The sequence below is a fragment of the Lutzomyia longipalpis genome, chromosome 3 (genome assembly GCF_024334085.1).
Source record: "Lutzomyia longipalpis isolate SR_M1_2022 chromosome 3, ASM2433408v1".
Classification (NCBI taxonomy): domain Eukaryota; kingdom Metazoa; phylum Arthropoda; class Insecta; order Diptera; family Psychodidae; genus Lutzomyia; species Lutzomyia longipalpis.
In genome coordinates, this window is record NC_074709.1 from 30,982,866 (window position 1) to 31,010,070 (window position 27,205).

The 27,205-nt window shown below is 37.6% G+C and overlaps 3 protein-coding genes across 8 annotated transcripts; 2 read left to right on the top strand and 1 right to left on the bottom strand.

Annotated features, from left to right (window-relative positions):
• Window positions 1-408: 408 nt before the first annotated feature.
• On the top strand, window positions 409-20,164 carry LOC129793920 (paired box protein Pax-5). Of its 5 annotated transcripts, none has more exons than XM_055834432.1 (12): window positions 409-487; window positions 1,068-1,297; window positions 2,085-2,129; window positions 9,161-9,326; window positions 10,858-11,055; window positions 14,548-14,843; window positions 16,523-16,617; window positions 16,706-16,937; window positions 17,041-17,139; window positions 17,817-18,197; window positions 18,308-18,469; window positions 18,550-20,164. In XM_055834432.1, the coding sequence occupies exons 2-11, from the start codon at window positions 1,096-1,098 to the stop codon at window positions 18,439-18,441; spliced, it is 1,848 nt and encodes a 615-aa protein (XP_055690407.1). In that variant the 5' UTR covers window positions 409-487; window positions 1,068-1,095; the 3' UTR covers window positions 18,442-18,469; window positions 18,550-20,164. The 5 variants fall into 5 exon arrangements, with proteins under 5 accessions (XP_055690407.1, XP_055690409.1, XP_055690408.1 ...); XM_055834434.1 differs by having other exon boundaries at window positions 17,934-18,197; XM_055834433.1 differs by having other exon boundaries at window positions 16,709-16,937.
• A 463-nt stretch (window positions 20,165-20,627) lies between these two features.
• On the top strand, window positions 20,628-23,781 carry LOC129793924 (KN motif and ankyrin repeat domain-containing protein 2). Its single transcript, XM_055834444.1, has 6 exons — window positions 20,628-20,903; window positions 21,340-21,623; window positions 21,697-22,649; window positions 22,721-23,249; window positions 23,327-23,500; window positions 23,573-23,781. The coding sequence occupies exons 1-6, from the start codon at window positions 20,864-20,866 to the stop codon at window positions 23,678-23,680; spliced, it is 2,088 nt and encodes a 695-aa protein (XP_055690419.1). The 5' UTR covers window positions 20,628-20,863; the 3' UTR covers window positions 23,681-23,781.
• Window positions 23,782-23,826: 45 nt separating this feature from the next.
• LOC129793923 (protein BCL9 homolog) lies at window positions 23,827-27,173 on the bottom strand. Of its 2 annotated transcripts, none has more exons than XM_055834441.1 (5): window positions 26,806-27,173; window positions 26,230-26,486; window positions 25,874-26,151; window positions 24,592-25,795; window positions 23,827-24,474 (listed from the first exon to the last, which is right to left on the bottom strand). In XM_055834441.1, exons 2-5 carry the CDS (start codon window positions 26,477-26,479, stop codon window positions 23,894-23,896), a joined length of 2,313 nt encoding a protein of 770 aa, XP_055690416.1. In that variant the 5' UTR covers window positions 26,480-26,486; window positions 26,806-27,173; the 3' UTR covers window positions 23,827-23,893. The 2 variants fall into 2 exon arrangements, with proteins under 2 accessions (XP_055690416.1, XP_055690418.1); XM_055834443.1 differs by having other exon boundaries at window positions 26,230-26,498; window positions 26,806-27,140.
• Window positions 27,174-27,205: the final 32 nt, after the last annotated feature.

The window sequence follows — 27,205 nt, forward strand, 5'->3', positions numbered from 1 at the left end:
GGTGGCAGTAAATCACGATCGCACAGACTAAAAGCTATATGAGTTCCGAGGGGTGCGACAGTGACATTGGGCCCTCAACTTGAACGACCAATGATGGCGATCGCGATCTTTCAGGCACCCAAGTCGATTGGGCCACAGTGATCCCTTCTCCAGTCGCGTCCAGGTAAGACTCCGCCTTACCTCGGTCTCACCTCAGGCATTTGCAAGCAAAACGCGGTGGTGCTGATCAGTTCTTTCACAGCCCCGGCACGGTTCAAGTCACGCGCGATCATCCAACGATCACGCTTCTATTTTTTTTTTATAATAAAATTATTTGTAAGTGAGAAAAAAATAGTGATTTGTGGTGTTCGTGATCTTCAAAAGAAAAAGTGTCAAAACATCCTAAAAGAATAATTGTTTTTACTCAAAAGTAGGAAAGAAGATCCCCAAAGATCAATTTGCGTTTATTTTGGGGGTTTCTGGAAATATTAGTTTTAAGCCGACAATGGTGAGTCTGAGGATTGCGATCGCATAATTTACATGAGACCTTCGCGCGTTCAAGGTTATGTGAAAAAAAAAAATAACATAAAGAGCTAAATGGTGGCTTTGACAAAAAAAATAGTGGATGATCTCAGACAAAAATATTCCCACATACTCAATGAGGAACGTGTTGGTGAATGAAACGAGAGGGAAATCACGATATAGTAGCTATATAGGGCCTTAGGGATCGTCACAGGCACGATCAAAATGATCACGATCACGATAACTGTCTCACAGATCAATTGAGGATCACTCAGGAAGTGATTTTTTTTATGAAAATTAAAAAAGAGACTCCAATGCAGATCATTAAAAATGCATGCGCGATCTATTGTAGACTTTTCTTGTATTAAAATCCCTTCTAGTTTTTTTAATATTTATTTAGGTTTGAGATCATACACTATCAAGAATTATTTAATAAAATTAGCTCTTTGATTTGAATTGTTAGAACGTTGTACATATTCTACATAAAATAAAATAAATAAAGTTAAAGTTAAGGGTCTATTATCAAGTTTGTGTGGGCACTGAGATAATCGGTGAATTATGTATAGTGACGTGTAAAGTGGCGCCAAGTGGATTATGATCAGCATGGAACTTCAGCCGACGTCGGTGCACATGGCGCACCTAAACACCGCGCAACAGGGAGCCGCAGTATCGGCTCCACATCACCTACATCATCCCCATTCGCAGCACCCTCATATGCAGCCACAGCAGGGCCAACCTGCAGATGGTATAATGCAACAAATTCATCAACCTATGCAGCAGGAAGACAAACCAAAGAGTTAGTTTTGCCTTTGACACTATTATTTTTATATAAAATCTACATGAATATTCCTAGCTTCTAATTAAAATTTGCAAAAACATTCAATTTTTGAAAACCAATTGAACCGAATCAGCCCTTTGAAGGCCAAGTTTTTTAATCTTAACTAAATTAAGTAGTAATTTGTCTTGTTAAATTCATAAAAGTATTAAAACGAATTACATACAGTTGATGCTAATTATTCACATTAATTTCCTAGAACTTGAAAATATTTTTGAATAGTTTTTCGAAATTTTAGACCTTGAGATATTACAATACATATTTTTTGACTTCTAACCGATGTCCTGGAATGGATCAAGTCTATTTTAGCATGTTCCGAAAGTTGCTAAAATGCAAAAAAATATTTCATTGCCGAAAAAGTTGAACAAAAAAGGATTAAAAAATTGTTAATAAAATTAAATGTTAATAAAGACCGTAAATAACTCTTAGAAAATCTAATTTAGGTCATTCTCCCATATATTAAGTAGAGCAGATTTGTAAGTTAACGTGAGAAATTTTTATAAATCTTCGCGTAATGCTCCTTAATATAGAATTTAGTCATTGAACTTGATCATTGTTAAAATTGGTTAAATAATGTATTTTATCAATGATTGATTTTGGCTGTTCTTCATTGTGTTATCATAATTATGAGCCTAAAAAATTTACTGATTTTGCATCTTTGGGCTTTCTAACTTTAGTTTAGGTATACCTCAAAGAACTAAATATCTAAGATTGTTTTTGTTTTTCCGTCCTTCTGACTTTCTTCCAGAAGAAGTTCACTCCGTACAGGGATCCATGGGAAGTGGTGGAGATGGTGAGTAATATATACATTTCTTTTTTTCTCCCCTCTCAATCTCTTTTATATTGTGTAAACAATTTCCCCAAAACATCAATTGCAAGCTCTAAGAGGTAACATTCTTTCGCGGTCTGTGGAGAAATTTCACGGAATATCTGTACACCATATGCCACACTGTATGTCTGCAATTTATTTCCATTATTTCCATCGAGATCGCGATATATTCTAATTCTCCAATGGCTGAGCAATATTATATAGGTGTACATAATACTGTGGCTCGGATTAGCAGTTCACCGTTTTTTTTATCGCGCAAATTCAATCTCTTATACACGGGGAATTCGAGACATCAGGGACGAACTAAGGCGCATATTAAGCCACAAGACACTCTACTTCCCCAGCCCATGACCCCATAAGTACGTTTATGTATATTTGTAAGTTCCTGTGTCGCATTGTTGTATGCTTCGTATATCAGGATGGCTTCTACAAGTACAAATTTTCCAATCACTTTTGTAATTCTTTTTCAATTCGATTTTTTTTTCCTTTTAATTCGGCCCATCTTTGGGAACTCTCTTTGGAGTCAGAATTAGCAGCCTGAAGGTAAACTAAAAGTTAAAGAGTTTGCTGGAAAGTGACCCAATCCTCACTCTCGCAGAATATAACAGAGAGACTTTCTTATCCACCAAACACAATCTTAGAGCCTTTCGGCATCGTCAACTTGCGCTTCAGCTGCAATTTCTGATCGATTTATCGTGCGCTTCAACGAGCATCGAGGGGCTCCTCATGACTCATTGAAAATTTTACCTATATACATACATATTCTGTTTACCTTAAATCATTGCCTTGTGTGAGCTTCTGAAGAGAAGAAAAAGGAAATTAAAAAACAAATGGATAAGAATAAGAAATCTCAAAAATACTCTGAAAAAAAAACTATTTGTTAAAAGATTTGTCAAAATTTGTTTTTTTTTAGTATTTGTCCATTCAAAACTAAAAATTTCCAAAAATCATTTTAAGTTTGAGTTGACAAACTTAGATACAAATTATTTTTTCTTTCATATTTTTTTGATTTTTTTCTTTTTCTGTTAAGCACCACCTGAATGATAATAAGAGGAAATCCAATAGGTACAAAAATTTTGTAAAGTAATTAAAGTTTTGTTTTTATTTTCCGGAAATATTTAATTGTCATTTAATCATTTGTTGTAAAATCTGACCTAGAATTATTCTAACATATACGGAAAAATAATAATTGTGCCAATTGCACTATGTAGAAGAATTAGAATATTGGCACACGCGTTGCAACCCTATTAGGTCTCTCTGGTGTGTACCTTGAAATACGAATGAAGTAGGGCGTGGAGAGAAACTTGACATTGTGGGAAAATATTCTGATGTTATTTCGTTTGGCTGTATTTTCCATGTTCCTCCTAAAAGAAAAAAAAATGCGTGAAAATCACAGAGGGAGAGACGACAAGGGAGTGTGTTGTGTGATCAAATAGAGAAGATGGAAATGTTATAATGAAGAAAAAAAAAGCGTGGCCAGGTGAGTGAGATGAATTAAAAATCATCTGTCGAGACATTCTTTAAGACAACTTCCAATATACTACATATACATAAATGTATAAGGTACTTGGAGAGCGTGAAGAAAATCAAATTGATTTTGGGGCATCTATTGGACGCAGTTCAATATAAAATTTCATGTGATGTGTGTACGCACAATCAAAGGTATAGAACATTATACAAAGTCCGTTTGAAATTTTAAATTCATGCACACGCGGTGTTTTAAGCAAAACGACCACTTCCTCACGTTGTTGTATTTCCGGACCCGAACGACCCGACCATGGCGAGGTGTGGAATACACCTACATTTTGTTTAGGAATGTAGGACAGTGGGCGAGTACTTAGCATTGAAAAGTGGCTAAGGTGAGAAAAAGAAGAGTGAGAGTGCGAGGGTTTTAGCGGCATTAAAACTTCTTCTTATAACTTATTTTTTTTTAGTAGTAAGTAAGTATATGTGGTTGTTATATGGTGGGATCTCCCAGGGCGATTGTTGTGTGGCACACCTGAGAACGACCTTGACGATGGGTAGCCAATTCCCACTCGTTACAATGGCTCAAATGAGCTCTGAGATAGTAGACATCATCTTCTTAAATGTGGGAACTGCACGAAAGGAAAAGTCTCGAGGTGGACAACAAGCGTAAGAAGCAAAGCAATGGCCGAGAACAAAAAATACACAACAAAGCATTGATGACCATCTTAAGAATGTATGTAGTACTCATGATGATTCCAAGAGGGGCTTGCAATTGCACACAAAAATTCAATGAGTTTTCCAATAAAATTTTTCCTCCAATGGGCCAGCAAGAAGTTATATTAAAATATAATATCATAAAAATAATTTTAAAAAATATACTAATTTGATTTGATGTTAAGGACATTATGAGCGTCAATGAAGCCTCCTTTTTTCTTTGAAAAAATAACGCGTATATAAATCTTCCTTCATTAGAAAAAAAATTGTCAATCATATTGACCACCCAGGATTAAATAAGGGATTTAGCGCTCTCTGAGGATTTTGTGGATTAGCGGCCGGAAGTAATGTTCTGTCTGCGTATATGCACCTCATGATGGGGTGAAATACCCAAAAAGAGTGACGAACGGGAAGAAGACGATCGACGAAAGAAATCTCATTAAAGGTCTTGTGTGTGAACCGGGAGAGGTGGATAATTGATAAAAAGCTGGGATGTGGTGTTGAGAGGTTGTGAAACAGAAAGAAAGAAATAAAAAAAGCCCACAAGCAGGTGATGAATGAAAATGCGCGCAGAGGGCAAAAAAGCGCAGACCCTAAGAAATGTTTCAATTTCTCAATCGTAGCGGAAGCAATTTGATGAGATTCCTATGACACGTTGCTTTTTTTTAGCTGGTGTATACCACCGCGCCAATCCGCGTCAATCGGCATGGGAATTAATAAGTTTTCATGGTCGCGTCCATTTCTTTTTCCTTCATTGCTTCAGCCAGCACTCTTTTCCACAATCCCAATTCCTCTCTTCTATATTCCCACAAGCTTTTGCCTTTATTTCTCACCTTATTCGCCTCACAATTTGCGGGCTTATTTTTGTTTATTCCTTACTACACTACCCCAGTATTTCAGTCATGAAGAAATATGGTTGACGACAATGTAAATTTAGGATGACTTTCGTGGTTTATATACGCTTCCAAACCAAATTACAAAAAAAATTAAAATTATAGAAAAATAAGAAATAGTTTGTTACCAATCTATTTTTTTTTTAAATTCAGGAACGTATCAAGAAAACAATTAAAATGGGATGTTTTAAAACTTTTTTTTCTAAATTGAAAGGACGGTTAAAAACATTTTAATAAGAAAGACTAAAAGGACTCGAGATTTTGTGGTATTAACGTTTGATGATTTTTCTGTCATTTTAAAAGATTCTCATTTTACAGTGGTATACCTCTGTATAAAACGACCGATTTAAAATTTTCAAAATTTTATTCACAAATTCTTTTGCAGTTAACTTTTTTTTTTTTTAAATTCAACGTTAAGAATAGAATACAAGAGCACAACATTTGGCTCATTTTGCGTGTTGATTCGCCGGAAAGAGACGATGTGGCGATTTTTGTATTTTTTTTTCTTTCATTGCAAACAAACCACAAAACCGCACATTTTCAATGAGCCACGAAATCATTGCCATAACTTAATCTCTTTCACATGGAATATTTTGATGTTGTTGTTGTTTTCCTCGGACTCCTTTCCTGCCACTGTTGATGCTCAGGGATCCCCCCCGTAACCCTCTCACAGCCACTTCCGCCCTTTGAGACTCATTATTTTTTTTAATATAAGGTATGCGCGCTCATTTATGATATGTTCTCCAATGTTCATTGCCCTTTATATTGATTCCTAAAATATTTTATGACATCCAACCGAAAAAAGCAATAATTTTTTAAAGAGCGATGTTGTACAGTTGATACCCCACATAACGAATAATCAAATGTACTCTTCACATTCTTTATCTTAATATGGAGTCTCTACTGTCTTAGAAATATTTTTTCTTTAACAGAAAAAGAATAAGCAGTGTTGGAGTAGTACTGAAAAAATTAGAATTGCATTAAAACGACTTTAAAATGTTAAAAAAAAACCCTTGAATTTAATTTCTTTGTCTTTATAGTATAAATTAAAGCATAAAAAAGGCAGTTCTTGTCACTAAACAATATCTAAAAACATTGCCTACGGAGGCACACACACAATTCAACCAAATCTCGCAAAAATGCGGTGTTAAACCACAAATAATTTAAATTCTCGCAAGAACTTCGGGGGGAAGTATAACAGGATGGGACTTGGGGGATAAATTATGATATATAAATTGTAGTATTTTGTATGTAAGAAGAGGATCACACGGAAAACTCTCACTTTCGCGACTTGTGTGTGGTTTCCCGGCTGAAAGGTAACTCGCCATTTGAGGCTCTCGCGAACACGATATCACTCTTTTCCAGTCTGTGAGGGTCGAATTTCTCGAGCGTGAGAGACTTGCCGGTGGAATGTTGAGATTTTTATTTTTTTTTTTTTTTGGGAAATGCGATGCCCTGGGATGCTGGCTGAATTTTCTCAGAGAGAGCGGGTGATTTTGATGACACGCCCAATGGTTATGCGTGCGCACCCCATGGACGCCCTATGGTGGGTTGGTTCACACATGTGCCGCACCCAATTGGTGCGGACGCCGGGGTTGTGGGACGTCGCGGCGACGGGGTGGCTTCTACGGATGAGCAACCAACCAGATGCAGCGTTTCGGGTGACCCAGTTGATGCAGTTGGCGAGCCCTGAACGAGTGTCACAAAGCTCTGTGGCTGATACGTAAGGAACGGAAGCAACAGTCGTGCTCTCATCTTCGCGTGGGACGCCCGTTGAGCATTTGAAATCGCGCGCCAAATGAGCCATATCCACACGCTACATGACCCCCCATGTTGTCGCATATACACCCTCAGTGACACACACCCCTGCGCCGGTTACCTGCGTGCGTGAGTGCCCCGTGATCCGTGACTACACAGTGACTTTTGTACGGTGCAACACCGCAAAGTCACACAAATGTGACAAATATGGATTTATCGACAGCTTACAGATATAATCAAAACATGATGGAGTACTATACGTGTAAGACATAGCTTCTCCTTCACTTTCTTCTCTCTATATATATAAAGCAACAAATTCCAAATAGACATTTCCTGGTCTTTGCTGCAAACAAACGAACAATGCCCTCACTATACATACATTCCCTCAAATACCAGAGCATCCCTTTCAAATAAAAATAAAATCTTTAAAGTCTTTAAAGGCACTGAGAAAGTTGCAGAGAATAGTATGTTCGTTGTGTAAAAACCTAACTGTATGCAGGACGAAGAAAATAATTTTTCGTATTAATCTTAAAAATTATTTTATATTTTACCAAAACTTAGAAATAAGAGAAATTACGGTTTAGGTTTAAAATTCACAAAAGATTAGGCCAACCTTTAAAAATATTTTTTTTAGATAAAATATCATTGATATTGCGAATAAGAAAATAAAGAATATTGGTATTCACCATAAGTCTATTCTATAAAATTTTATAAGTCTTTAAAAATAAAAATGAAATAACATTATTTAATTAATTTTGAGTGTTTTTAGCCATTTTATTCTGATTGTTCATATAAAAAATCATGAATCTGGCAAAGATGGCAGAGACTGATATCCTACATTTTTCCATTTGATTTAAAAACTTAACTTTTTTTTTTAAATAATAAAAGAATATTTTGACGTCTTTGATAAAAGAAGAGATAAGAAGGAAAAAAAGATAACAAAAATTAAAATATTTGTTTTATGTTTAATCTTGCCATTGATTTCCTTTAAGAAAAAAAGTACGTCTCTCTAGGATTTCTCTGTCTATGAATTAATTTTCATAAAGTACTCAATTCAAGCTTAAAAGGTAGGTATGTATGTATACATAGTACGTATACCTACTAAACTTAAGCAATAAACAAAGTTCTTTGATTTTCAGCAGAGAGTGCTTAAGTATTCAAATTATTTAACAAAATTTACGCCAGAATTTACGCCTTGCTTTTTCTATTATATTTTTGAAATACAACCTAGAATGGTTAAGATTAAGTAAAAAAAAATCTACTTAACACTTGGAGGACAAAACTGGTAATCGCTACCAATTCGACTTTTTTAGATCTATCCAATTTATCTTGATAAATTCTATACATCTATTTGAGAAAATTAAGCTCAAAGTTTGAGGTTAGAAATTTGTGTCCTCCAGTGTTAATAAGTGAAAATCCATTTTTTAAGATAGATTTTACAAACCTTCCCCTGATAGATATATTTTCTCTGTGTATAATATGATTTATATTACATACATTGTATATATACATACATATATAGGAATAACCACGCAAAACATGTTTCCAAGTCCCACTGGATTGTAGGGCCATGTTGTTTCTATCGTGCCTGGGTAATTGGATTAGTGGTGGATGTGAGTGTTTTGCGATGAGATAATGAGGTGATCCCTCGAGACATCCGCCGAGTACTTGTCCCCGGAATCACGGGGATGTTGGTGAAAAATACCGCACTCACACACAACACAGAAGCACATCACATTAATAGATTTATTGAGGAGTATAATATCATTATATCTCATCTGATAAACATCAAAAGAGTGAATATTGCGAGGGGCTACAAAGGGGCGCGCGCGTGTATTTTTGTATCCTACACCCACCAGAGAGGGGTTGTTGCTTTTGCCCAAAATGAAAATGCAATTACATTCTCATCCATGCTAGATAGACTCTCCCACAGCCTCTTTTCCCCTCGCGCGACAAATTGCATCATAAGCCACTTTATCTCTGCAGCAAACCTAAAGTGCTCAACGATTGCTGTTTTAGAGGTTTACACATGGGGGAGAGAAATTTTGCAAAAGATTTACAGTTTTTGTTTTTTTATTTATCCATTTACTCATTGGCTTTTACGATGATTATTATAATTTTTATTTTATTTATTTTTTTAATGATTTTTGATTTTCTTTTTAGGTCACGGGGGAGTCAATCAGCTTGGTGGAGTTTTTGTGAATGGACGCCCCCTACCCGATGTTGTTAGACAACGAATAGTTGAACTTGCACACAACGGAGTTCGACCCTGTGATATTTCACGCCAACTGAGGGTCAGTCACGGCTGTGTTTCCAAAATTCTGTCCAGGTGAGTCTCAACTTCACCAATTCCCAACATTATCCATGTCCTGCATGTTCCTACCATCTTATGTTTAAAATGATTTTCGTATATTAACCCTGTCGCGTTCTATGGGTCATACGTTGATAAATTAACAATTTAATTTTATTGTGTGTGTCCTTTGGGACATGATTTCCCACATCTGGGATCTCCTCTTCCAATTGATTTTTAAATGGCAAATACTTTGGGAAATCCCTCCAGATTTGTAGGTAATTTATTTTTCTAATAATGGAAAATATACATCACCCCCAAAATACATTAATTATTCGACGTCATTCCCAAGTGAATAATCCACGTGAGATTTGTCTTTTTTTTTTGGGGTAGTGGTGGCAGAAAAAGGCAACGAACGCCTCTCTAAAATGTGCGAATTTTCGTGCATGATTCCAATTGTTTTCACCACCCACTTATAGCTCTATATCCCATTTATTTACTACTTTCGCCACCCATTCCCTCCCTTTCTCCCACATGAACCAACACACAGAGCAAATTAATTCATGGAGCCTCGAAACCAGGAATATTTATCACCGCGCCAGAGACTCACTGAATTACCATCAGCACTGCACCCGATTTGTGGGCTGAATTAATGGGGCCCAGCAGCACGCCCAATTATTTATCCATATGCAAAGTTACATCCGAGTAGCCAACCGACGGATGTCACCGCAAATATTTATCTCACTTTTCGCGCAAATTCCGCCGGAAAATCCCAATGAGAAGTATATAAATACGCGCTCTCGCGATATTCTTGCTATATATAGGTACATGATGGAATTTACCGCCTATTTACCCAAACACATACATACACACACACACACGTAGGTAGATTTAATGAAGATTTCGTGAAATAATGCATGTTTTGCGTTAATTTGCAATCTTGATTTTAATTAACATCTGCCAGAAAATAAATACAATGTATCTGAATCAATTAAATGTTTATATGCATTGATTGGGTTTGGCCCAATATATATAATAATTTTTCCCTTTAGTCATTTCCTTATATGAATTTCTTTTAAACCTTTCTAGTCCATTGCGGTCATATGCCTGACCGAAACTTTAAAAAAAAAAATATTGTTCTTAATTTAAATTAAGGACACTGTCTAATTGGGACTCAAATGATATCTAATCCAGACTCAAAAATGTGTAATTTTGAAAAAAAAATTCCCTAATCACCACACTTGGAGGACCCAACATCCTAATCTCAAGGAAACCTCATTTTCTCTCAAAAAGAAAACGTTTTTCCAAATTTTCCTTTCACGAATATGAATTACTTAATATAGGAATTCCCTTACACAAAGATGAAGAATTTGTCACACTAAATTATATAGAATAAACTCTCTGAGCACAGTTTTGTCCTCCAAGTGTTAACGACAAAATATCTTAAATGTGTAAAATTACCCCAATAACCCCATCCTTTTTTTGGAGCAATTTCCTCAATAAGAAATTGTACCGCCGTGTATAAGCTAATAAGACTGATTGGAAGTTACTGGGATGTCTTTTTTGGCAGATACTACGAGACGGGCAGCTTCAAGGCAGGAGTGATTGGTGGATCAAAGCCCAAAGTAGCAACACCGCCTGTTGTGGACGCTATTGCCAACTACAAACGCGAAAATCCCACCATGTTTGCGTGGGAGATCCGGGATAGATTGCTAGCTGAGGGAATCTGCTCTCAGGACAACGTTCCCAGTGTATCATCAATCAACCGGTGAGTCACTTTGCCCTTTTTGCCAACAAATTCCCCCCATCTCCCCGCATGCCACTCTTCCATGCCATTTTCCCCATTTTCCAACTATGCATGTCGCTATGTATATAATAGGAAAATGTCACATGAATTTTCATATATACATACATATCAAGAGAAAGCCAAAAAAAAAGACGGATGTCACCCTATTCTATTTGAAAACCTTTTGGGAAAATCCCCTATTTAAATTTTTATAAGTATACTATACATAACATATTTCCATTGTATATAATTTTGTACTAGGCAATACACAAGATTTAGATGATACTTAAATCTATTTCACTTTTTCTGTTTATTTAAAAAAAACTCATCAAATTAAGATTTTATTCTTAAAAGAATCCTCATCAAATTTCAACCAAAAGAAAAGAAAATAATTTCATCATAAACTCCCCTCAAATAATTCCAACGTAAGTATATATCCATCCCCATTCTACCAAAGCAATTTTCCTTGTGAAATTGCGACACTAAATTTCCTTAAGAAAATAATGTATAGTATACCCACTGCTGCCACCCATTCAAAGAACGACATACCTCCGGCGGCGTGTAGACCACAGAAAGAGACAAAATGAAGCCCCCGGGAGGCGGAGAAAACTCCAACAATTGGTGGCTTATGGTATTTCCACTCACAAAACCATAAGATGATGGTTTGCCTCTAGATTTCCATGACTATATGGCTTTTGGGGGCTGACTCTTTGTGGTTTGTGTGACACCACAATTATACGTCTATTCTATGCATAACATTTTTCTTCTGGTTTTACAATATTCTAACCATAAACCATAATATTAGTAAAAGTATAGTTTAGAAGGATATTTTGCTTAAAAGTTTTGGTAATAATCTATATAAAAGGCCTGTTTGTTGGTAATCGTCGTTCCGACTTTTCTATACAAATCCACACCGTTTATCCGATCGCGATAAAATTTGGTACAGAGGCCCCTTATAACAGGCGGTTTCAGATGGCCGTATTCATTTTCCCCCCAAAGCCCCCCTTCAGGTAGCCCCCATAGAGATTTCATGCAGTTTTTGCAAATTTTTGAATTTGGCGCCTAAAGTGTTGTATGAAAATGATTTCTTCTCTTTCCAAAATTTTTCTCCGGGATTTATAAGTGGCCTCAATCAAACCATCACAATATTTTTCCTCTAAAATTTGCGCGAAGCGCAACAAATCCCCGCGAAGCGGGGCGAGATAAATTGGAGCGAAGCGACAATTTACCTCGTTTATTATATTTACCAACATTGAATAAACCCCATTGGGGATAGTTCTTACAAGGAAAACCTGTGTAAAGAATAAAACTGAATAAAAAAATTAGTAATCCCCAACGAGTTCAATTCGGAAGTTCCATAAATATTATAGATTACAGCGTTGACTGTTACCCTATTACCCCTAGAACGACTTAAGAATTATTTCCCTTTTTTGAAAAGAATTATTCAATCAATCAATATTAATGACTAATTATAACCCCCTTAAGGACTGCACACAAACGTATGACTCAATTGCCCTCAAAGGGTTAAAATTAATATTAGCACATCTTTTTTAAACTCAAAATTTTCTTTTCTTTAATTTTTTAATATAATCTCCATAGCCTCACCAAATGAGTCAAATATTTTCCCTCTTGTTCTCTAACACATTACTAATGCTCAAAAGATCATTTGCAAATGGGTTTTGTTGGCTTAAACACCCTGAATAAACCAATGTTTGACTATCGTTTGGGATTTACGGATCAAACGCATATGATGGTATATTGTGTGCGAGAATGTATTTATTTGGTACTGAGGTGTAAAATGAATTGTAATTCGGTGTAATCGCTGAAATATTGGTGGTTTATCTTAAGCTCTACTCTTGCTTACTATTGCCTATCCGTAGATGATTGTGCAATTATTCTGCACGGATGACACAGAGCACTTTCTCTTTTTTTTCCTTCTTCTTTTACTAGCAGGGGTTCCGCGAGGGGTATATATATAATAAATAAATGGCAAATCTCGAACCCTTCTTCCGCCTCGTGGAAAAAAAAGGGGACCTAAAGCCTCCGCAATATTTCCACTAAAGGACATCTATACGTATGAAAAAAAAAGTAATGTCGAAGGGCTCTCGTTGAGGCACCCTCTCGAGAGCGACCAACCAATAATTTATCTAATGCAGACGCGAGGGAGTTGTTTAACTTGTGACTTCATAATCGAAATGTTGTATTGTTCACTTGACACGCGTGCTACAGCACGAAGGGGTCGACCACGATGATGGGAATTATAAAGTTAATTTGAAGAATTGACTATAAACATCAGTATATGAGAGATATGAGTGTGGGAGGCTATACCACCCCATCCTATATAGTATACCCAATTTCCACATTATATTATAGAAAATAATAATAACATTTTACTTGCAAACTCGTGAAAAACTCTTCCAACACCAATCGAGACCGACACGTGCCATCAATTCATGATGCACTTTGCGGCATATATATACATACTCTATGACACGCGATCTTTCAGACACTTTCCGCCATTAATCTGACACATTTTGTGTGCGGTTCACGAATACCACAGCACACGCTCACGAGCCATTTTTCACGCACAACACGCGGCACAAAGACATTTCGTGGACAATCATCCCCCCCTCTATGGTTTAAATTTATTTTTAATAAATTGAAAATTATTTGAATTTAATTTTTTTTTTAAATCTATTAAGTATTTTAATTTAGAGAAGAAGTTACTGAAAGAATTTCCATAAAATAGAAATTTTGTAGCAGCAAGCTCTATACCTACAAAAAACTCTGATGGAAATCAGCCCAAAGCCCAAAAAAGAGCAATATAATAACACAATGAAGTACAAGAAATATATGTACAATGTTCGATTCCCTCCGGTGTTTGCCAATATTGTATTTTATCCCGACATACGTTTCAATCAAATTTTTAATGTACTCCTTCATCTCATTACGCGCAATGGGCCAGAGATATGAGAGGGTGATGCACTGTGCCCTATTTGGTATATAGAGATGCGAGGGAATGACATTTTCAATGAATGTCCCAGTGGGTGCCCAAATAAAATCACAACATATGCGGCACTCGAATCTCAAACTCCCACCACCCACCAATCCCCTTTACGATGAAGAGCATCCCTTGTTAAAGCAAATGGTTAATTGTGAGAAGCCCCTTACATGATTATCTTTCAATGTTATTCAATAACGCTCAACACTATCGCAGCCACGGGATCGCCGAGGATGAGATTTCCCATCCATATGTTGCGCACAAGTGTCGTCCACCCGTAATTCATTTAATGTATAACTGCCTACAATTTAATTACGTTGTTCAATCATGATTTAAAAAAGAAATAATTGAAAAAGAAACTACATTAGCTAAATTTTTTTCTCTCCCTTAACCTTTTAAGAATTTAATATTTTTTTTATGTTTATAATTTCCTAATCCTTATCTAAACATTTTCTTTTTATTATTTCAAATAGAATTGTAAGGAATAAGGCTGCCGAAAAGGCGAAACATGTTCATCATCAGCAAACAAATCAACAAACGACGCCAAGTGGCGCCACATCGACAAGCGGAACAGCGAGTGCGACAACAAATGTTTCCGTGATCACGCACGCGACTTCCGCCATTATACAACCCCAGACACCGGGCTCAATGGCAGCCAATGGGCAGCAGGATCGCTCATCTGGGTACAGCATTAATGGGATCCTCGGGATCCAACATACGACAGACCCCAACGGCAATAGTATCAAGAGGAAAAGAATGGATGATCACGGTGAGATGTTCTCATTTAATAATCCCCATCATTATATCCTTCCTCTTGCCATGGTAAAAAAAATCTAAGCGATTAAAAAATAAAGACAGAAGAAGACATCCTTGAGGTACTTTTCCACCCCTTGGAGCCAATCAATTCCCCCAGCATATCTTTTGATCCAAAACACTTGCTTTAACTAAAGGGAATCGTTGAGGGTTCATTTGATACGTGTTTTTTTCTTGCTTTCTTTTCTGTTTTGGAGAGAAAGCAATCTTCTTTCGGTTTACAAATCAATGGTCCTTCTCAGTATACATACGGGGAGGGACATGGTGTTACCGAAAAAGACAATCCCTGGGAAAAGTTAAGAATAAAGAAAATTGAGAGAAGAAGAGAGTATAAAAAAAGCATCATCGCATAGTCATTATCTCCTCCACAGTGATTTTCCATTTAGGTAGCCCCCGAAAGAGGGGTTCTGGTGGGTGGGTTTATTTATGAATTCCACAGACACCATTTGCCTATGTAGAGTGCTCTCGAAATATTGTCGCGAGTGTATGGGGGCGAATTTTATGCGCCCCAACCTCACAGCACGGTGCTGCTATGGCAACGGAGCTAAAGAGTTCGAGGGGGAGGCCGTGCCATCTTGCTCGATTTTCCTCGCTCGGAAAATCTCGACGGGTTTCTTGAGGAATTTCATATAAACCGAAGCGTATGGGTCGCACCCTCCCCATGTTATATACATACACATTTATATAGATATTTTACGGTTTCAAATTTCGCCACACAATCAGGTGGATTACCCTGGAACTGTGAGACAATCACACAAATGTTTATCCGACGCCTCTTTGTGTGATTGCGCGCAGGGGGGGCGGCTTTTTTCTCCCCTTCCATACGTTCATGAATAAAAAAACGCGACGTACACCTCGAAAAAAAAAGATGTGCACAAAAATCACTCAATCGTACAACGTTTGATTCACGATTTTGAGCGTACATCGTGTAATCATTCTATCATTCTTGCAAAAAAAAATCTGCAAATTATAAAATAAAAAAGGACTAAGAAATAAGTATTTAAAATAATTTTTTTAAAGAAATTATTAGTAAGAAAATTAAACTAAACTAATAAAAAAAAGATCATTTAAAAACATTTGAAAGAATTCTTTCTTACACCAAAGTTTATAGTTTTTGAGAAAATATTTCAGAAATTCACAAAATAGTATTTTTTTTTCCAAAATCTTGTATTATGTACAATTTGTTCATTGTACCTACATATAAAATGGAAGGCAAGAGAGAAATTTCCAACTGAAAAGTCATGCTGTGACCGTCGGCATTTGGGTTGTGTGTGAATTTAGGTGCCCGAGATAAAGTAATTTTGCGAGAGATTGCCATCCCCCATGAGAGGCAGAAAGCGTAACGAGTGTGGAGATATTTGTCCGGGTAATCGATATTTCTCGTGTCCAAGGGTCGGGTCCCCTCTTTTTTGGGTATACTATACATATACAAGGTAATGTGTATGTATATATGGGGGAGGATAATGTCTTTTTCATGGAGTCAAACCATGGCAGGAAGGAAGGACGGAAGGACGAACAGGATTTGAGGTCCGCGAACGACACGCGACCACTGAGAGTCTTTCCTTGTTGGACACGTGCACCTTTTCACCGCGCCTTTCCTTTTTCCCTTACCCCCAATTCTTTTTTTTTACATAGATGAGAATCGGGATATCAACATGCATAGCGCTGCATCGGATGAGGATCTCAAACGGCATCGACTCCACTACAATGGGGAGCAGCTGTATACAAATGTAAGTATTAATTTTAAACATTTTTTTTAATTTTGATAATCTATAGAGAATTATTTAATTAATTATCCTTTTTTGCAACACTCTAAAGCAGATATGGTCCGGGAAATGGTGCATTAAGGATGAGCACAAGTTATTGTCGGAACTAGGTAATACGGGTGGTGGGACACAAGCAAATGGATCTGGTGGGACAGGCAATAGTTACTATGAAGGACATGGAAGTTTTCCCAATACCAGCTCCGATACCGTCCTCTACGATACCATAACGACCATTACCCAAGCTCAGAGTTCACTCTACACCCCCTCAATTGGAGCTACAATTGGTAAGTTTTTTTTACCTCTCATTATATTTGTTTGATTGATTTTTTCTTTATTTTATTTTCTTTATTTATTTTTTTGTTATTATAATTTTTAACCCTCTCCCAGCCAATTCAATTACCCCCTTGGCCCCAATTGCAATGCAAGAAATGAAACTCAGTGCTGGGAATCTCATTGATCCCTCCATGTCACCCTATCAGATCTCAGGTGAGTGCTAATGAGAACCCTCTAGCTAGTGCTTGGTGATTAGATAGGCCACACAAAAATTTAAAACACTACATTTTATTTACTATTTGGAGACTTTTATATTCTCTTTTACTTTCTATATAAATTAACCAAGATAAGTTTCCGATTAACACAAAACTAATAAGTAAAAAAAAAGTTACTTAGAAATTATTTTTTAAGATAGTGGTGGTTTGTATAAAATTTCTAAAAGACTTTCGATGGTATTTGCTACTCAGTTGATAAGAAAATAAAAATAAACCTCCTAGTAAACAAATTGATTGAGCCAACGAGTGCTCTATAGTGATTGAATCAATCAGATTGATTTATAATTGATAAATCATCAATTGAGTAAGTCAATCGATTAATAATTTATTGATCAATCCTAGGTCAAATATTATTGCCGCATAATTGATACTCAATACTGACACAATCCAAATTGAGTTAATTAAATATAAATCATTAATTGATCAACTATTGATCAAATATTGTACTTCAATTTTTTATTCATAAATTGAAATATTTGGTTAATCAATGATTAAAAAATTGTTTGAGCTAAAAATGACTCAATATTGAGCAATCTTTGTTTACTGGGAGAGGGAAGGGGGTTATGGAAAGAAAAAGAAAATTTTGGTGATGGTGGATATTTGATGCACACGCAGTCACAATCGGACAATTTCTCAGCACGCACTTAGAGCACACAGTGTGGATTCTAGGGGTCACCATTCGACTCTCATCTTACCCACAAAAAAAAATTCATCCCATCCCGATAAATGCAGCAAATCAAGATGGCGCGGGTGTTGTCCATCAATTCGGACCCTTGGGTCACATTGGAGTTGTTATGAGCAGTGAAACAGCCGGTAATGCATCCCCAGATCTCCCAATGACCCTCGTTGCTCCTGAGGGTCAGGACAATTGTTCACCGGCAAATACAAATGGCCAGAGTCAGGAACCAGACGATCATGATTCCTCCCTCATCGTCTTGCAACCCACAACCCCAGGCTACTCAACGATGCTTCCCAGTTTCACGCACTATCCCCAAGGTTTTTTTTTTATTTATTTTCATTTTATTTTGAGTTTTTTTTTTAAAGGAAATTCTCTCCTTTTAGATTAAAAATTAATTAACAAATAATTTAAATGATTTTTTTTGCAGGAGCAGCTGCTTCAGTAGTACCAAGTTCTGACTACGCATACAGCTCATCTGCCGCTTATCAGCAATATGGCGGAGCGCCGTATTCGTCCTATACTTATGGTTCTAGTGCACCTGGGGGACTTCTTAGTAAATGAAGGGAGAAATTCTACGTTCTAGCCCTTGGTACGTTTAAGGTGTACTCTAAAAAAAAATTTAATAAGAAAAATTTAAAAATTCTTTTTTTTTTTCATTTATTTTTTTAGTCTCTCGCTGCAGATATCGTCCAACGACATCCTCGACAACGACAATGGCGCCCATCGACGCTCAATACTCGGATGGAATCTCAAGGAATCAGAGGCATCCTGTGGACCTCTTGAGCAATTCTCTGCAAAACGCATCGATAGTTTAGTTTTATTTTATTATTATTATTATTTACTTAATGAATACTTATTATTTTATATTATATATACTGCATTATTGTTTAAGAATGAAAGGGGGAGTGAGACATGTCATTCGCTTTAGAGCATATCGGAGACCAGATGCATTTCGACGCCTTTTCGCGGTTAATTAAAGAAAAATAAATAAAATAAATAAACTCTCAAATTTTTCTTGAGATCTAACATAAAAAATATTTCACTATTTTATACTCAAGTGTGAAACTTACAAAGAATCAAACAAGAACTTTTGTGAAGCACAATTCCTTTTTCTCAATACCGCTGAGAACATTGAAACTCAATATATAATTTATAATATAAAATGTAATTTTTTTTCTCAATAACACCAAAGCTATCGATATTTTTTTAATGTTAATCTTTAATTAGTTTTTAAGGGGATTTATTTATTTTTGATTTACAATCTTTTTTTTAATGAGATTGAAAGGCAATTTGAGAAAAGCAAAAAAAAAAAGGAGATGATTGCAATCTCATGTGAATAGAAAATATTATTAATAATTTAATTAAATAGCTTTTAGATATTTTTTTTCTTTTAGAATCACATCAATTCTGTGCAGCTTAAGTTCTAAAAAAAAACGAAAAGAAAAGAAATGGAACCCAACCAATTTTCACATGAGAATACATAATTTAAAGAAAGAAAAAATCTTGTGCGAATGATTTCTCAACCAAAGAAGCATGCAATTTTATAATTTAAAAAAAAAAGAAACAAGTAAAAAGACAAATCTTAAAGTTAAAAGTGATTATTGTTCTCTCAAAGATAAAATCTGCGCGTAAAAAAAAACCAAAATGCACTGCAAGAGAGCCTCTTTGTGTTAAGAATAATTTTTATATGTTTAAAAATTTCTATATTTTTTTATATAATTATTATTTTAGTCTTTTTTTTTTAATCTACCTTTGCTATTTAAGTAATAATTGAAAACCATTGTAAACTCAAAACAAAATGGTATTAAATTAAAAAAACCCACGAAGCCAAGACTAAAAAACCAAAATATTTAACAAAGCGAGTCTTCATGAGATTTGATGCCAAAGATTGAGCAATAGTGGGAGAGTCTTGGCATCGCAGTGCTAAAAAAAAGAAAAACAAAACTAAAGAGAAAAGAATAAAAAAAAATACAAGAAATTGGCATTTGAAAGAAAAAAGAAAAATTTTTAAAAAGTCCGTAGAAATTGAGAGAAAGAAAAAAATATCAATTAAGAATTCACACCACAAAACTGGTTTAGAAACGATTTAAAGGTAAAGAAAAATTTTCTATTTAATACAATTTTACTTTAACAAAGAAAAAAAAGACAAGAAAACAAGAAAAACTGAAAGAAAACTGATAAAAGTAAAACTTAGAAAAGAGATAGAACCCAAGAAATTATTATGTAAGAAAAATCCCATTGATTATATATATTGTATATTTATTAAAAACAAATTCTCACTGTCTTTAGTCTGTAAAAATCCTTTATGAAATATCCTTTCATTTTTTTTCAAAAAGAAAAAAAAACAAATTCAATACTCGTCCTAAATCTCCCCAAAAAAATCAATTATCAATTTAATTTTTATTATTTAATATTCCATGTTCTATTTTTTTAACGTCTCTCTGCATTTTTTTTTACCATTCCTCAAGAATAAAGCAAAAATTATAATTGAAACATCTGAGTGTTTGTTTTTTCCAAGAAGGTTTTTAAGAGTTTATAGAATTTTCTTTTTAACAGAATTGCAACAAGAAATTTAAGATTGTATCACAAAGTGGCCTTAAATGTCTGAATTTTTAGAATATCTTCTTGTAAGATCAACAGAATTTTATTCGCCCAAAGGTAGACAAATTGTCAACAGTTTTTTATCTTTTCATGTTCAGCTGCAAGATAGCACTGCTTTAAGGTATGTAATGCTCTCATAGCATACACTTGATGTCGGGCAGCTAGAGCTCATTGGCACGAGTACCTGCTTCGGATACCTCCCGCAGTTTGCTCGCGAACATCGGGGTGTGATCACGCATCTGCAGGTGTTTGAGTGTGTTGTGTATTTGCACTCTCTTTGGGTATCGTGCGAGGGTGAAAGGTGCCTCGCGCACAAATCAAAGGATCACACCACGCGGGAGCTAAGAAGGAGGATCACGACAGATCCTGTTCTAGGTGCCCTATGGCGATGATTGAAAGGAACGAAATGCCGTCATCCAAGTGTAAATGTCAACATTTGCATAATTTGAACGCTCCCACTCGCGATCTCTCGCGCATTTCACATCCCACCGTGAAAATTTTGTGAAAAACACCCAACATATGATATGCTTTGGAGGAATAACAGGACTTGTACACATAGATATGTGGAAGAAAATCTCATGCGATGAACCATAAATGAATTAAAGATAAAAATAAAATATTAAAGTGATATTTTTTTTCAGATTAGATTACAATAAATAAAAACAATTAGTATTCTTCTTGTTGTTGTTGAAATTATGATGAATTAGTCACTGATTCATTATGTTGGACAAGGTTGCAGTGAATATGCAAGAGAGTTAACAATTTTTTTTAAAGTTAAATTTAGATTCTTTTACTTCCTCCAAATGAACTTCGGTAAAAAAAATAGACTTAATAATTTTTTTTTTTAATTTTATGCAGATGGTGTACCACGGCGTTTTAACTGCTCTTGCTGCCCCTATGGGTACCACATTGATCTGGATTTTGTCAAATATTGCGAATCTCTGGGGAAGGTAGCCCCAATTACAAGAAGGGCACGCTCAGCACGTCGACAACGGCATTCCATGGACATTATGATGGGTTTTACACCACCACCAATTCCGCCAGAACGTAAAGATTCCAAAGGAAAGGAGTTTGAGGCAATCTGTGCAACTGATGCACTAGCAGATGCCGTTTGCAAGTTTGAGTTAACCCTTTTGAGTACAGTAAGTTTAAAAGAGATTTTTTTTTAAAACATTTTTAAAGAAAATCAGTAAAAAGAATAATTTTGAAAATTAGGCTGGACCAGCAGCAGCTACCCAATCAATTGATGGAGAACATGAAGAACGTGAAGAACGAGAGATTGGTGGTGGTGCACTGGAGTATGCACGACAACAAATGGCACAACATTTGAGTAAAATAAGAAGTTTGGAGGAGCAACTGAAAGTCATTCCGGCTCTTCAGTTGCAAGTTGAAATGTTAACTGAGGAAAAGAGACGTCTCGAAAGGGCAGCACGACGTTCACCAGCACCTACAACTGTTCACGTTGCAGCCATACCACGATTATCGTGCTCACGTGATGTTGGCAGTCAATGCGTACCGAAACGTACAAATTCCCATACGCAACATCATCTAGTAACTGCAGATGCTACCACGGCAACAGAAGTTGCTACTGTGGCTACAGTTCAGGTACAATCATCACCTGATGTGAAGTCTAGACTTACACAAACATCAGAGAAAACTACGTCAACACAAGCAACAAACACCGAAGTTTTCATATCAAAATGTCGTGATGCATGGACACTTACGGAAATTGTCGAGCAACCACGGCGAGAGCCTTCACCCCCCGTGAGAGTTCTCAAAATGACTAAATCATCTCAAACGGAAAAGACACGCATGGCTGAACGGCAGCAACAGACGGAAATACGACAACAACATCGACTTCTTCAAGTGAATATACGACCACTAACGGCAGATGCGCGAATGCAGACAGAAAACACAAATTCTACTGCCAGCGTAGGCTCACAGGTTGAACCTGAAGGTGCTAATATTGGTACACAGACTGATGTGAAAGAAACTCACATGAACAGTACGCAAACAGAACAAGAACAAGAAGAAGAAGAAATCCCAATTTCTACCACCCACACTGAACTACTCGAATGTGAAGAGAGTGAAGAAGATGAAGAATCTTCAGATGAATCTATGAAATCACCCCTATCTGCCATTAATGAAGATACCGAAGAGAGGGAAACGTAAGTTGAATTTATACTTTTTTTTTTTACAAAAATTATCTTTATTTAAAAAATAAAACAAACAATTCTAGCTATACTAGTGCTACAACAAAGGACTCCGAAGAAGACATTGAAGAACCAGCAAAGATTATGTCACCTTCACGTGAAATGCTTGGTGCTCTTGCTTGTATTGCCGATGCTCTAGCACGAAATGTAGACGTTCAAACAATCCCACATGCCAATGCAACGGCACGTCGTGAATGGTTTAGTGTAGCCAGTACTGAGGGTGCCACTGCTGCATCTGTTCGTGCATACCTTTCTGCATTTTCCGCTCATTCACCTGATGTTGTAACATACATGGCACGCCTTGCAGATGCAAATGGCAATACAGCCCTACACTACGCTATATCTCATGGGAATTTTGCAGTTGTTGGTGCTCTTCTCGATTGTGGGGCATGTGACGTTGATCGGTGCAATAATGCTGGCTATACGGCAATTATGCTTGTATCACTGGTGGCGCTACATTCAGTTGAGAGTCGTCGTGTTGTTGAGCGTCTCTTTCGTGTTGCAGATGTTAATTTGCGTGCACGGAAACACGGACAAACAGCCCTCATGCTGGCGGTTAGAACTACTTTTTTTCTCTCTTTTTTCTGAAGGCCATGTTTGTTATTTAAAAAAAAACCTTTTATGCTCAACAGGTAAGCCATGGGAATGCAAATATGGTTTCTATGCTCCTTGCTGCTGGTGCAGATGTTAATGCCCAAGATGAAGATGGCAGTACTGCACTGATGTGTGCTGTTGAGCATGGAAAAATGGATATTGTGAAGCTTCTACTAGCTCATCCATCTTGCGATTCATCCATTCAAGATATGGTGAGCTTCCCAATAAAATTATTCAAAATTCTTTTATACTGAAGAGATATAAAATCCTTTTTTTTAACATAGGATGGCAGTACAGCTTTAAAAATTTCCCTCGATGCAGGTTTTCACGATATTGGAATCCTTCTTTATGCACATGGACGTGCTTCAAGGCACAGAAATGGTGCAGCCTAAGCCACAAGCCTGCCTTATCCAACAACATCAATGAGAGCATCTGATTGTTTATCAACAACCCCTTATTAAGAAATACACGTTATAACAGCATTCACAACAAAGTTTTTTTTTTTTTTTCAAAGAAAAACAAAATGAAGATAAACAAATTTATTTTGATTTAAGAAAACGTTTATTGGGCCGCCGTGGCGGGATGGGACATGGGCGGAGCCGGGGCTACTTGTTGATAAAGTATGGCGCTGCTGGGGGACCTTGAGCACCACCAGAACGCGTTGTTGTCGCATAGAGTTGCTGTTGGAAGTTGTGAAATTGCTGAGCATAGTTGGGATCCGTGGTGGAGGGTCCAACGTAGGGTTGGCTCGTCGGTGGCTCCATCATCTTGTCATGACCTCCGCCGGGACCGAAGGGGGGTGCTGGATGACGCATTGGTGGACCCTGAAAGAGACCCTCGTGCATCTGCCCAAAAACTCCATTCATCATATGCCCCTGTGTCTCGTGGCGCACCCGAACACCACGCCCTGCATCCATACCACCCATATCCCCATTGTGTGGCATGGGATTCGCAAAACGTTGAAGAAATTCCAAACTTGGCGGTGGCCGTGGCATTTGTGGGCACATCTGTGGTCGCGCCGGGAGGTATTGGATGGTATTGGGTGCACTAGCGCGTACCTGTACACTTGCCCCATTGTATGAATCCGCCATTGATGCTGGAGGGCAGAGACGACCAGCTGGTGCACCCATTCGTGGCATTTGACCCCCACTGAACCCACCACTAGCTGGTCCATGAACCACACCGCCTGCGTATTGAAGTTACAAACAATTAAATATTACCAAAAAAAAAAAAACAGCTAAAAAGACGAAAATCACAGGGAATGAAGTCAAAGGAACAAACCACGGGAAAACAAGCCACTCACCTGGCACCATTTTGGGCGAAAGTGGCTTCCCAGCTGTTGGGGGAAGAATTTTCGAATAGGCCGGATTGTGCATACCCATATCTGGCTGTGGTACCATCATTCCATGCATCTGGCATTCCATCATGGCATCCTCAGGCTCCCTGAGATGCTGCATCTCCCCATATGAGCACGTACTCTGTGGCCCTGGTGCACTAAAGGGTGGTGCTGTGCTCGTGAGTTGCTGTGACATTTGCGCAAGTGATGAAATGGGATCGAAAGGCATGACTTTGGTGGTCTCAGGAGCTGTGCTCGTATCCGGATTTAGCGGTATATTGTCATCCGGAAGTGCAAATGGGGCTCCCATGGATTCCGGACCACCACCCTCGGGGGAAATGTCAAAGAATGCCCCCTTCTCGGGGGATTCCTTAGCCGGTGACCCGGGAAGTTTATCATCTGGCAATGGGCAAGGAGAGAGATGAGCCGATGACGGTGTCGCTGGGCTACTCTGTGCAAGTGGCCGTGCCCCAGCAGGTGATGCCACGGGACTCTGACCAGCACTTAGATGCCTAAGTGGTGCATGTCGTGAATCCGATGGTGATGCCAGAGCACCACCACGTGGCGATGGAAGCGACAGTGTTGATGTTAAATTTTGCGGAGAATTCGGACTTGGGCTGTGTGTGGCAATTGGGACTGATGCTGAACGTGGGGTTTGATGATATGGTGGCGGAGGTCCATGTGCTCGCTGACGTGGCGGCAGGCGACCCCAGTCGGATTTGTATGCACCCCCTGGAGCTGGCATTGGGCCAGGTTGATTTGGGCACGGCAAAAAGTCCGGACAGGGTTTCTCTTCACCATCTGGTGGTACCTCCCCCGGTTCCCCATCACTTTGCTCCGGGAAAAGCATTAGATGCATTTTTCGTATCATGGCGAGTTGCTCCTCACGATGCTGGCGCTGTTGTGGCGTGAGATTCTCATCAGGTACTTTCACACCTTGCACCAGGCTTGCATTCCCATTGGGTAGATCATCTGGAAGTTCACTTTTTATCCCCTCTGGCCATGATGAGTCACCCGGTTCACCCTCCAGGCTCTCCTGCGCTTCCAACATGGCTCCTGGGTTCTTCGGTCGACATCCCGGTGGGGCTTTCTGCCCAAATGTACCACCACCACCACCCATTAGATTCCATGGCGTATGCCTATTAAACTGACCAAGTTTCAGCGGATGCTTCTATTCATTGTTAAAAATATCAAAAAAAAAATTAATACAAAAATATTATATTAAAGCTCATTCCATCGCCATTTTTACCTCCAAAATCTTCTTTGTCCCTGGCTGTGCGCAATGATAGGCAATTATTGATGGGAAATGCCCATTAAGTACCGATTCTGCTCCTTTATTTGCCAAACTCGTGGAAAAGACAAATATCTGACTTGATTGCTGCATATACTCCAAGCCACCACTCTGCTTCCCCATCATATTAGACACCAATGGCTGAATTGAGCTCGTAAATGGTGGTTCTGACTCAGAAGTTACGTTCGTTGTGTCTGTCCGTGGTTGGGACGTCGTCTTTTGCTCTTGGCTTGCCACTAATATCAAGAAAATAATTAGCTTCGTGTCTTCAAGATTTCTTTTTCTTTGTCTTAAACTTGTACTACAAAACTCACTCTCTTCTGTAATTTCTTTTGAATCGTTCTTCTTATCAGCTAGCTGAGGTCTCGGTGAGCCTGATACCTCCTTCTTGGGTGATCCAGATGTATCCTGATCTGCTTCTTGTTTCACACCCCGCTCTTCCTTGATCATCATCATTGAATGACAAGATGTTGGCGGGGTATTTGGGGGCGTGGCAGCCCCCTCATGCGGTGAACTTGTCGGGGTGCCAACTGTCGTTCCTTTCTCACGTTTTTCCTTCAGCATTTCACTCCTGTTTCATTGACTATATTTTAGGCACAATTACACACAAACTTAAAACTTTATGCTAAATTTTTCTTTAATACAAATAAATTAGTTTTTTTAAAACAATTTTTTATGAAGAAAAAAATTGAAAAAAAAATCAAAACATCCCAGTTTTCGACAATACAACTAACTTTCGAGCATATAGCGAAATCTATTTTTCATTTTTGACAATGTGTGTGTTTTTTTATGCTATATGTTACCCTCAAAGTATATTCTTACTCCAAAAATATCTTTTCTTTAGCACAAAAAAATTAAAGAACTGAAACTCTTTGACCCAGAGTACTCACCACTAATGCAACAGAGGCTGAGATCTAGGAGCTCTTATGTGGAAATTGTGTCCAGAAGAGGACCCTACACCTCAATGGGACTCCTTGTTTACCGTCTCTTCTTCTCTTTTAGCAAGTAGTTCAAACCAATTCAAACGGGTGGTAAAACACACAATTTAAGTACTTCTTCGTGGACGCTTTTTTATGTGTGCCAGAGTTTCCTTTTTGGGGCTTTAGAGTTCCCTTTGGAGGGGTGGCTTTTGGGGATTGTACACCAAAAAAAAAAACTCCTGGAAGAGCGTTCTAGAGGCCGAAGCCAGAAATATGTTGGTGAGTGGCACTGACGTTGCTGATGTAGTAGCAGCACCATCGTAATTTACTGTCAAACTTAACTAATCAAACTAACTGTCAAAAATTCCAG